Below are 11,745 nucleotides of genomic sequence, written 5' to 3' on the forward strand. Positions count from 1 at the left end.
ATCATATAAAAGGAAATATGGTCATAACTGATTGAAGTAATAAAATCCTGAAACTAAATAACATCTCATAATTCATTGCACAGCATATATTAGATTTCATTACATCAGTATATAGCTTAGTTGTAAATTCTCCTGATGGTCATAAACCTCTAAGGTGTTGTCATCCTGAAAAATGAAGGGGAGGGAGTTGGGGCACAGAATGGATAAATCTTCAATTGCACTGGTGTCGTGGACCTTGAAGTTGTAAAGTTGTAGTGTATCGCCACCTAGTGGCAGAATTTAGTACCTATTCCAACAAGGGACCCTTTCCCTGTATTTTCTGGAGTTCCGTGTTTCATTCACCCTTCAACTGTGTTCATCTCTGATACCGGTAGTTCCTAAAATTCATGTCACTCGTTCAGTGTAAACTCAATTCCCTTCATCCATCAGGTTGTCACGGCTTTGCTTAGTACAGTTTTTATGTTCACCTAACTTAAAAATTCCAAGTACTTTGGGTATTTTCAACGCCACACACAGGATGTCTATATTAACAAAACCCCATCATGTTTGTGAATATAGAAGGATTATTATGGCTATAGGAACTTTGGGCTTTGGCCCAGTTTTTATTTTTATTAATGAATCTTTTAGAAAGTCAGAATTAGTGCAGAATTAATGCCTTAAAAGGGAGCCCCTAAAGTAAATAAGAAATCATTATCAAAATCTACACTTGGGACTTTATTAAGATTCTAGAGTTTTAAAATAGCAATGGTGCTTCCTGTGAACATTCCTTCACTAACATGTTGGTTCTGGAACGCCTGGGTGGCTCAGTTGGTTAAGTGTGGGACTCTTGATTTCGGCCTAGGTCATGATCTCATGGCTCTTGAGATGGAGCCCCATCTCAGGCTCTGCCCTGACAGTGCAGAGCCTGCTTGGGATTCTCTCTCCTTCTCTGCCTCTCCTCTTCCCTGTGCGTGTGCCCCCTTCTCTCTCCCAAAATAAATACATAAACATAAAAAAAATACAACGAGAAAAAAAAAACATGTTGGTACCATTCACAGAGCATCCCATAGATGTTCAGGCCATGAGAACGCCATTTGGGAACGTTACCAAACATTGCTGTGCAGTTTGGGATTCGAATCAGAGTCCGTATTTGGGGACCTGAGGCCCCACCATTCCTTACTCTGCTTCCTACACCTCAGCAACATGAAGGTTGACTGATGTACTACAACAGTGAACATAAGCCAGGTGTTGGATGGAATTGCAAAGAACAGAAAGATAAAGTAAACCACTTCAGAGTAAGGAATCTTTCTTCAAGGTCTAGGAAATTATACATTCAAAACTTAAATCAACCTCAAACTTTGAACGATAAAAGATACCAAACATTTTACGCTGTACAACATAAACTAGCAGGATGTGAAATTTTGAAAGTTTAAAAAAAACAAACTCAACTCAAAAGGCAAAACAAGGAGACAGCAAAGTCTTGGCTGGGCTGCATCCCAGGGAAGCTGTCATACAGGACCAATTCCATCTGTCCTCATCTCAGCTAATGGGTACCTTCATTCAAGGTCAGACAGCCAAAGGAGGCAGATGGACCAGAAATGAGAGTGCCACAGGGGAGATTGAGGAGACGTGCCCAGGACCTGGACCTCAAGTCAGCTAACCAGACTTGATGGCTGAGTGCATCTCCCCAGAATATTTATTCTTTCTATTCACCTAAAGGAGCACAGAAGCTAAGCCTCCTAGTGCTAGCCATGTGCCAGGAACTAGTCTAAGTGCTTGACATGTAAGCAAGTCAGGTAATTTTCACAATATCCTTGTAAAGTAGGTTCCATCATTAGCCTCATTGTAGAGTTGAGGAAACTGAGGCACAGGGAGGTTAAATCATATTCCTGAAGTTACACAATGAGTCATGGACTCATCTCTGGGCAGTCTAACCCACAATCATCTCTGAATCACTCTATTCTGTCTATAGGATGATAAGCCTCTGTATTTCAGATATGCCCATGCTGATTTTTCAAACACTACAGCTTTTGGTAACAAAAAGGCCCTCTCTTCAAATGAAAGGATTTCATTGACCAATTAACAGAATTCTCACCCCTTCAACTATTCTTTCAATGGCCAAATACTCCTTCTACTTTCTGTCTTATTCCTCATAACAAGCAGAACAATACTAATAATTATAATTAACAGTAAAAACTTTGATATAGCGTTCATGGTTTTCTAAGAACTTTTGCATACCTTTTCTATTTAGAAGAATCAGGTAATTGACATAGAAAAGCCTTACAGTTTGGCTATAGAAAGAGCTCTCACAAAGTCACAGATCACCCTACTGTCATGCCTCATTTTCTACCTTGATCAGGTGGATGACCCAGCTGTTTGTTAACACCTTAACCTTGGCCAATTGTTTGCCCCCATCTTTCAGGGGAGCCTTTAGGCTTGCTTTAAATATCAACAGCATTTACAAACATAGTTCCTAAGCTTAGTACCTCAGCCTCCCTCCACTCCATCCTTCTCCCCATATACCATTGTAGGGGTCCAGTTTGAGGTGCTTCAGCTCTGGTCTCCTTGCAAAGGTACACATTGGCTGCCTAGTTGAATAATTATATATAGACTCCTGCAAAAGTGATCTTTAACTTAAAGGAGCCTCTGGAGAGTCCTAGTCAAGGAAAATCCAAATGGTTTTAAAAACAGGGGTTCAGGACAGTCTGTTTTCTTAGTCTTTTTCTGTGAACCAGGACTATGTTGAAACCTCCTCCAAGTGTGGCCTGATCTTTAAAAGCCCCCAGGGAATCTTGATCTTGCCTGGGTGGTTTTCAATCCTCGCTTGTACTAGGAATTCACCGGTGACAAAGGAATACAAGGGCACAACCTGCCTGCTGTTCCAGTCCAGTCTTCCCTATTCAGCCTGAACATGTTTTAGAAAAATTGTTCAGTCTTATTGTTAGCTACCATTTCACCCATAAGAGCCCCTGGGGCAGGGGGCTCAAGCAAGTCAAGAGATCCTATGACCTACAGCTTTTGTGCCAAGAACACAAATATCTGCGATTTCCTTTTCTACTGTAAAAGTGACTGTTCAGTTATAAAAAATTGACTATTAGAGAAAAGGAAAAATATAAATACTACTACCTTTATTCAGTAAAAGATAACCACTGTTGCCATCTCAGTGTTTCCCCAGTCTTTCCTTAACCAAGGGTCAGGGATTTTGTTTCACCTGGTTACATCTTTCTTCATTTAATATCATAAGAAGTTTCCAAGTTTTTACTTTTTTTTTTTTTAATGTTTATTTTGGAGAGAGAGAACATGAGTGTGGGAGGGGCACAGACAGGGAGACACAGAATCTGAAGCAGGCTCTAGGCTCTAGGCTGTCAGCATAGAGCCCGACACGGGGCTTGAACCCAGGAACTGTGAGATCATCACCTGAGCTGACGTCAGACGCTTAACCGACTGAGCCACCCAGGTACCCAGAAGTTTCTAAATTTTAAAACTCTCTTAATATACTTTTTCCACTTAGCACAGCTTAGTCATGTCCTATTATTGAAAACTTTCATTGCTCAGTTTTTCACTCTGATAAGCAGTGCTGCAAAAACATCCTTTTCATAAAGTATCATTCCATCACGGTTTTGGAGTCCTACACTATTTCTGTGGATGCATGACCTTGGACAAGTTGCTTGATCTCTGTAAGCCTTTCTCAATTTGTAAAGGAGTAATAATCCTATCTCACTGCATTGCGGTAAGATTAACGATCACAAAGTGCACAGTGTCTAATGTAAAATAATCACAATCACTCAATATAATGGTGGCCACTACTGGAATTATTTAGAAAGAGTTTGTGGTTCTTGATACATATTGCCAAAATGTTATCCAAATGGGTTATATCCATAGAACACCCATCAGCAATGTATGAGATTCAAATTAATTTGCAAAGGTGTGAGAGGAACGAAACTGAATCACTGAAAACAATGGTCCTTGGTTGTGAGAATTTGTCTTAGTTGCCTCATTGGGCCTGATAGGGAAGCACCTTGACACAAAAATCTTTACTCATCTCATATAGTCCTTCACTAAACCACGCCCCAATACTAGCATCTATCAACATCCTCAACCATTTCTCTGTGATCTGTGATACTGTACCAATAACAGAACTCAAATGGATTGCAAAATCAAATCATAAATCTTACAAAATATTAAGTATGTTAAAGGAGAACTGCTTTGCCATGACCAAATCCATGATCAAAGGAGGATCTAGGCAAATTGCTCTATACCATCGCTGTGAGTTGGGCCCTGAGGGGGCTTCTAAGTATACTGCTAATCTACAAAGGCAATATAAAGGTGACTATTCTACTTGGAAGAATGTTATATCCTTCAGTACATTAAGAAGTTATCCACTCAGTGAGGAAAACTGATTAAAGTAGCTTTTTTAAGCTCCAGGAAGGAGTAAAATGCTAACTAAAAAGTATCTTAGAATTGTAACAGGGAAGTAAATTCAGTAGTTGCTCAGAATAGGGTTTAGAATTCAAACATCCCAACAATAATTACAATAGACATTTATTTAAAGTTAATACATTTGCAGCTCAAATAGTTCCAAATTGTATATTTTGGGTTTACCCAATCTCTTAAAAATATCTGAGGGCAGCTGCAATCACAGATTTCAACTCCATGATTATTTCTTTGCCCATTCTTCTCTTTCTTTTCTTTCCCGAATAACTTCTTTCAGATATGGTTCAAGGTAGAATTTATCCTAAAGAATGAATAAAAGAAAAATATTATATGCCAATATCACACACTGATATATCTCTAACACTCAACAGGTCTTCGACAAAAGAAATCCATCAAAATTAATTTTTATTTCTAACTTAAAAAATATATATATTGAAGCAGGCTAAAAACTGTCTGCTTTTCTAACATGTAAAAGCCCACAAAGATACTGTAATAAGTTGCTTTGATAGGTTATGAGAGGAAAGTCTGCCAGAGAAGAAGAGATGAGAGTACAAGCCTTTGCCTAGTTTCAATGCAGTTCAAGAGGAGGGTTTACTTCGGAGTCCTTCCTGGGAGCTAGAGGGCCACTCCATGGGCTGATCACATGCATATCACCAATTTTTTCATCTGAGCAGAAAGCAGAGTGTCGAGGGAGAACAATGGGCTGGAAGAGACACGATCTGGATTCCAGCCCTGGATCTCTACATTAGAGACTTGCTTAGTGATTTTGGAACAGTCACGTCACCTCTAAGTCTCAAAGTGTTTACCTCTAAAATGGAGCTAACATTTGCCCTACTAACCTCACTGGACTGCCATGAGGATATTTCTTTGACATAACCTTAAGAACCCTAACTGTACAAATGAATGTGTTTCTCTGTTTCTAATGCTCAATCCTTGGAGGCCACCATTGTCAGATATGTAAAAGCTGTGCTACCTCCTCATATTTTGTCCACTGCTCTTTAGGCAAGATCTGGTGCCTCATGGTCAGGTCCAGTGCTCTCTTAATGCGAAACATCCTGTCATTGTAAACGTTCTCAGGAAGCCTTCTTATGGCCTCTTTCACATCATCATTCTCATATATTGTATCATCTCGCATTAGTCCTATGATAAAAAACAAGAGAGTCAGATTGAACACACATCTCAAAAATCAGACATTAAAAAAAAAAAAACAGGTAAATATGTTTATGACTTATAACTTAAGACTCAGGTGAAATATGTATGTATTTCATACATAATAATGGGTTATTTCTTAAACAGTACTATAGAAACAAAATAAGAGCCTTTTAAAATACACTGCCACAAAACTCATTTTCTCTGAAACAATTTTAAAAATATTTAAAATATCTACTTTATTTTTAAACTCACATCAATAAACCACATGTCTATTTTCTTATACTTTACATCTGAGCTCAAGGTATTAAAGAATCTTAAGATGACAGTGTACTAAAGAACCAGTAACATTTAATGACACTTCCATCAAGCTTCAATTAATAAAAAGATGAAGTTCATGGCAAATTATACAATTTTTAAAAAGTTCAGGTATCAGATGATTGTAAAAATGCCAGACAATTTTAACATTTGAAAAATCGCTTACTTTCGAAGTTCCTATAACTTAAATTTTCAAATGCTAAGTGGAGGAGTTGGGAGAGGGAGTGTATAAGGAAAATGTACTGTTACCATATTTCAAGAACATAATTTATTTCCATCTCAAACATCTGAGATGATTCTATTACTCTCTTCTCAAAATAATAAAAAGGAAATGACTTAACAATAAAATGTGGCCTAATTTTAAAATTCTCTAATGTACACAGGTACAGTTAAACTGTTTTTGGGAATCTTAACTCTTGCAAAAGCACTACTCTCAGATAAAGCAAAACAAGAAAACCAAAGAAGAAAACTCAGATACTCACCCAGTTTATTGAACCCTGCAGCATTGTAATACCATTTTCGAATACCCTCCAGCCACCGACTTGATGCTGCAACTGATATTGTCACACTGTTAGTTGCTATGATTCACTTATTATACTATATGAACATGTAGACAGGCAAGCAACCAGTACTTTTATTACCTTGTTAGAGAATGCAAACATTGGGAGCAATTTCCTTTTAAAATTGCATATCCTATATAGATAAAAACTGCTTATTGTATCTATGAGCAAAAGTGATCACAGGCTAAAAAAAAGGTGGGCAGCAAGTCATGGGAAAAAGGGTAAACTCAAGTATCTGATGTACAAAAGATCTATATAGAGGTACTTATTACCACTCCAGCCTCTCCATGTCAAGTGTCCCATCCTTTTATGTACCTGTTACCATCAGAACTGAAGGGGTAGGATGTGGGAATGGTACTTGGAACTCCTCCACCTTTTGTAGTTTCAGAAATTACAGGAAGGAAGTGTAAACTTTTCAAAGGAGTTGGAGTTATATGAAAAGAAGATAAGACTTCAGGATAGGCTGGCAGGTCTCATTGACCCTCTTCCTCCAAAATCTTTATTCTACATTACCTTTACTTCACTTGGCTACCCTCTCTCTCTATATATCTATATATCTATATATCTATATCTATATCTCCTGAATATATATATATATATATATATATATATATATATATATATATATACATATATTTCTGGGAGGATTTTGATACCATTAGCCAGTCATTTAATATAGATTATGGTAGAAGCAGCCCACTTTCCTCCTCCCAAGTAGCTAATTTTCCAACAAGGAAATGGATGAGAAGAAACAGGTAGTGTTAAAGCCTAGCAGGACTGAGCCTGATGGGATAACCCAGTAGGGGCTAAGGGCAACATGATAGTGCCTGACGTATTTGTAGGAGAGAGGTGGTAAGAAGGGGAGGAAGAGCATGTTTAAATTTTCTTTTTAATTTTTTTTTTTGACGTTTATTTATTTTTGAGACAGAGAGAGACAGAGCATGAAGGGGGGAGGGGCAGAGAGAGAAGGAGACACAGAATCGGAAGCAGGCTCCAGGCTCTGAGCCATCAGCCCAGAGCCTGACGCGGGACTCGAACTCACGGACCGCGAGATCGTGACCTGAGCTGAAGTCGGACGCTTAACCGACTGCGCCACCCAGGCGCCCCTAAATTTTCTTTTAAAGTTTTGTCTGCGGCTAGCCCCTCACTAAGGGACGAAAGCAAACTTCCCTTTTATTTCAATCCCTCCTTATCCCTACTCCTTAGTATATCACAGATTACACAACTTTGGTTAAGTCTCCTTGAAAATTAAGCACCATGTATAAAATTGCTTCTAGAAAAACAAGTGCCAAAAAGTCAACAATCTACAAACATACTTGTAGAGGACCAATTATCTGTAAACATATTTACTATTGATGGTGGTAATGATTAATATCCATTGAACACTTGCATGCTAGGCACTATCCTATCTGCTTTACCCACATTAGCTCCGTTTATTTACAACACACCTGTAGGTCTATCTAGTTCTCAAACACAGGATAGAGTGGAGTGCTTTCTACGTTTGTCAAACTATGAAACAATGAGTTCTTAAATGTCTCCCCGCCACCAAAAAGTTCAGTGTCATTTAAATTAATGGATTTTTCGGGCAACCTGATGTTTCCTAACAGCTTCACCATTGCTGGGGGCGAGGAGAAAGGGATCAATAGTTTTTAAAAGCTACTCCAATGTATACCTCCAGAGGGCAGAGACTGGCAAAAAATGGTGCTGGGGAGGGAAAATCCTACTTGGTCTTCACGATCTGTTTTAAATACTCCGGTAATTTCTGTATTCTATTCCATTAGGTATGTTTGCGCCAGTGCCTACAGTAAATACAAATTTATCCAAACCTACAGATCGAGCTGCCGTCCCAAATAAACCAAGGTTAATCTGAAGTTTGGCTGCAACCTTACTTAGCTCAGCTGCCCCTAATTTCCGTTTGAGAAGCGTGAGGTTGGGAACCGAGTTTGCAGACCTATTTCCTCCGGCCACTCTGCCTTGGTTACCTGATCTGCAGAAAAGGGAAACTAGTACTAATCTCTCACGTCTCACTGGCAGGAGAATTTATCACACATGATAGGGCTTGACTCACGGCAAGCACTCGGTTCATTCTGGTTGAAAATCCTGCACTAATTATCTCCTTGTGCCCTTGAACTTTTTTAAGGTCGAGCGGAAGGACTGCCGAGCACGGGCAGCTGGAATGGCAGGGCTGTGGAGCCACCGCGGGCACCTTCACCAGCAGCAGATCCACCTCCTGACCCTCCAGGTGAGCCCGGGGACAGCAAGGGGATGAGGGAAAAGGCGTCCTTTAGGCTAGAGCGGAGCCGCCACCTTCTCATCGCCTCCCACCTGGCCCCTTAGAGCAGAGGAAGCGGAGCAAACTGCTGCAAGAATAAAAGGTTGAGTGTGGCGATGCCTGGCAGGGTGGTCGCCAATAACTTACCCGCAGGCCGGCTCGCCATTTTGACCCGATACTGGAGCGTTGCCTGCTGGGTAAGTCCTGAAGGACGCGCTGGGCCCAATGCGCAGGCGCCTCCTGTCGCGTCACCAGGCGAGGAAGGACGCCCGCGCAGGCCCAGTTTTGGTGCCGACTTGAGTGCCTGCTGGCGGCGCTCTTCCCCTTGGATCAGGCCGCTGTAGTAAGCCGGGCGTTTTGCGCACCCTGTTCCATTAAACATTTCATGTGACCAGGTGGGAAGAACATTAGGCAAGGAATAAGGACACTGGGGCTTTAGCCTGGATTCTATAATGGACAAGCTGTGAGAATTTACGGAGTATTGAGCCCTTGGTACATAGTAATGCGCTAAGCCTTTTACCTTCATATTCTCATTTTCTTTCATTTAGTTGTAAATCTAAGGCAGGTACTGTCATTTTCCCTATTGTAGAGAGGAAACAGGTTCAGAAAAGTTGGATAAATTGTCCAAGACCACAGAGCTAGAAAGAATCCAGATCATCTTCTGGTATCAGAGTATCTAGGTAAAACTTTGGGATTCCTTAACTCTAGGACCATGTACTTAACTACACTACTAATCCAGGCACCCTAACCTTCTCTGGACTTCCGTTTCTCCAGTTTAAGATCTACACCAAGCCATTTTAGTGGAAGGGAAGGTTAGATAAGAACAACAACAAAAAAATTGATGCTAAAACTAAGAGATCTAGCAGAGTTTGTGTACAATTTTAAGATAGAAATATACTCGTAAGATCTCAGCCCCAACATGTTAAGTCTAAGGCATTAAAATCTTGGGACAGAAAGCAATTAGAATTAGTGTGGCTGACTTATTCAGTTACTAGTGAACCTCTAGCAGCATTACTGTCATGGTCAGCTCGAACTGCTGTAACAAAACACCAGAGACTGGATAGCTTAAAAAACAAAAGTATTTCTCACAGTTATGAAGGCTAGAAGCCCAAGATCAAGGTGGCAGCACAGTTTCAGTTGAATGGTCTTCCTGTGGGTCGTGCAGGACTGCAGTCTCACTGTGTCCTCACATGGCAGAGAGAAAGCAAGCTCTTTTGTGCATTATAAGGGCACTAAATCCCATTATGAAGGCCCCACCCATATTACTTCATCTAAACTTAATTATCTTCCAAAAGCTCTATCTCCAAATGCCATCACCTTGGGAGTTAGGGTTTCAACATATGAATTCTGGGGAGACAATTCAATCCATAGCAAGTACCCACAAATATCTACTTTTGTTTTCTTCAGGCTTAAGCTGAGAACTGGAACCATATAGAATGCCATCTCATTGTAAATTCAAAAGGTTAGATTTAATGGTCTTGGTCACATTCCAGTCCTAAAATTTTACTGCCTTCCCCTTTTTTCTTTTGTGCCACCAGATTCTGAACACTACTCAGTCCTTATGCAGCACTAAAAACTGACGAGGGCTGCTCCCGGACTACACTAGCCAAAGTGAAGTCTGAAAGATGTGAAGAAATGCAATACATTTTACACTGGCACATTACTTTACAAGTGCTCTACTAAACTCTTTTTCCTTCCTCATTACCCCGAAGTTTCAGCTTGCTGGTTATAAGGTGAAGGCAGTAAGAGAAGGAAGACCTTGTCAAGAGGTCAGATATCCAAGACTGTTGCAAAATCCAGCTCCTAAAGGTATTGAGCCTAGAGATCCTGGATGTTTGCTGGCAGTCATTAGTATTGATTCAAAAAATATGTTTGATTTCCTCCAGGAACATGGGTAGGATTGCACTTCTCTCCTCCCTTAAAGGTAGGCATGGCCATGTGACACTTTGGCCAAGAAAAATGTGACAAGTTTTTAAGAACAATTCACATTCCTTTCCCCTTTCATGGATTGGGCTATAGTTAAGACACAGTGGAGGTTCCATCAACTTCTATTGCTAAAGATGATATGGAGCGCAGCTCTTTTGGTCCCAAGTTGGACACGTAGGAGATAAAAATTTCTGTGGTTTTAAATCATTTAAGGCTTTAGGACTATTCATGAGAGCCTATTCTGACTGATATGAGTGGTTTTTTAATAAGGGCAAAATGAGGTTCTGAGCCACAGACCAGTTGTCGTTTAGCTGAACCTTCTTGTTTTCTTTGTATTGAGCTCATTCATTAGAGAATTCCATGAAGGCACATATCTATGCCACACTCACCACTGTATTTTATGAACTCAAAAATCTGTTGGGCAAATGAATAAAATATCTAACAGGAAGGCTACTATACTTAGCCCTGATCAATTACAAATCTAGTTGCTCATGAGGTTGCTGGACATACATACAGCACATCACAGAACCCTGGAGCACAACAAACTACCCCCAAAGTTAGTGGTTTAAAACACTTTATTATTTCTTCAAATTTTGAATTCAGCTGGGTAGTTTTGCTCCATGTGGTATCTGCTGAGGTGAAATATCAGAGATAGCTTCATCCCTCAAACGTGTGGTGCTCTGTTGGCATGGCTGGAACAGCTGAGGTTTGGCCAGGCACGTTTCTCTCCACCACCTTTCTCTAATAGGGTCACCCGACCTCTTTCCATAGTGGCTCAGGGTTCCAAGAGGACAAGCCCCAATGTGCAAATACTTGTCTAGCTTCTGCTTGAGAATGCCTCAGGGACCAAATCTCATTGGCCCAGGGTCAGTGTGGAAGGGGACAAGGAGTGCAAATACCAGGGTGGTTCACTGGGAACCACCAGTGTTACCTAGCCTGTGATCCCAAAGCAGATAGCTAAAGTCACAACACCTTGTTTTTTACAAATAAGAACTAGACCCAGAGGTTAAATTATTGGCCCAGGATTACATGTCTAAATGACAAATGGGGGAAAAAAGTATCCGCTCATGCTGTAAATCTTTGCATACTGGCCAGATGTCAAAGGTT

The 11,745-nt window shown here is 40.4% G+C and overlaps 1 protein-coding gene across 1 annotated transcript; it reads right to left on the reverse strand.

The window, feature by feature from the left end:
* Positions 1–4,503: 4,503 nt before the first annotated feature.
* On the reverse strand, positions 4,504–8,962 carry LOC102958491 (cytochrome b-c1 complex subunit 7). Its single transcript, XM_007073286.3, has 4 exons — positions 8,860–8,962; positions 6,363–6,434; positions 5,387–5,553; positions 4,504–4,714 (listed from the first exon to the last, which is right to left on the reverse strand). The coding sequence occupies exons 1-4, from the start codon at positions 8,876–8,878 to the stop codon at positions 4,637–4,639; spliced, it is 336 nt and encodes a 111-aa protein (XP_007073348.2). The 5' UTR covers positions 8,879–8,962; the 3' UTR covers positions 4,504–4,636.
* Positions 8,963–11,745: the final 2,783 nt, after the last annotated feature.

The sequence above is a fragment of the Panthera tigris genome, chromosome F2 (assembly GCF_018350195.1).
Source record: "Panthera tigris isolate Pti1 chromosome F2, P.tigris_Pti1_mat1.1, whole genome shotgun sequence".
Classification (NCBI taxonomy): Eukaryota; Metazoa; Chordata; class Mammalia; order Carnivora; family Felidae; genus Panthera; species Panthera tigris.

Excerpts from the sequence above, each read along its gene's own strand:
- LOC102958491 (XM_007073286.3), bottom strand. Across the intron at positions 5,554-6,362 it reads TGCAGGGTTCAATAAACTGG|GACTAATGCGAGATGATACA; the intron begins GTGAGTATCTGA and ends TTTTTATCATAG. Across the intron at positions 4,715-5,386 it reads AGTGGACAAAATATGAGGAG|GATAAATTCTACCTTGAACC; the intron begins GTAGCACAGCTT and ends TTCATTCTTTAG.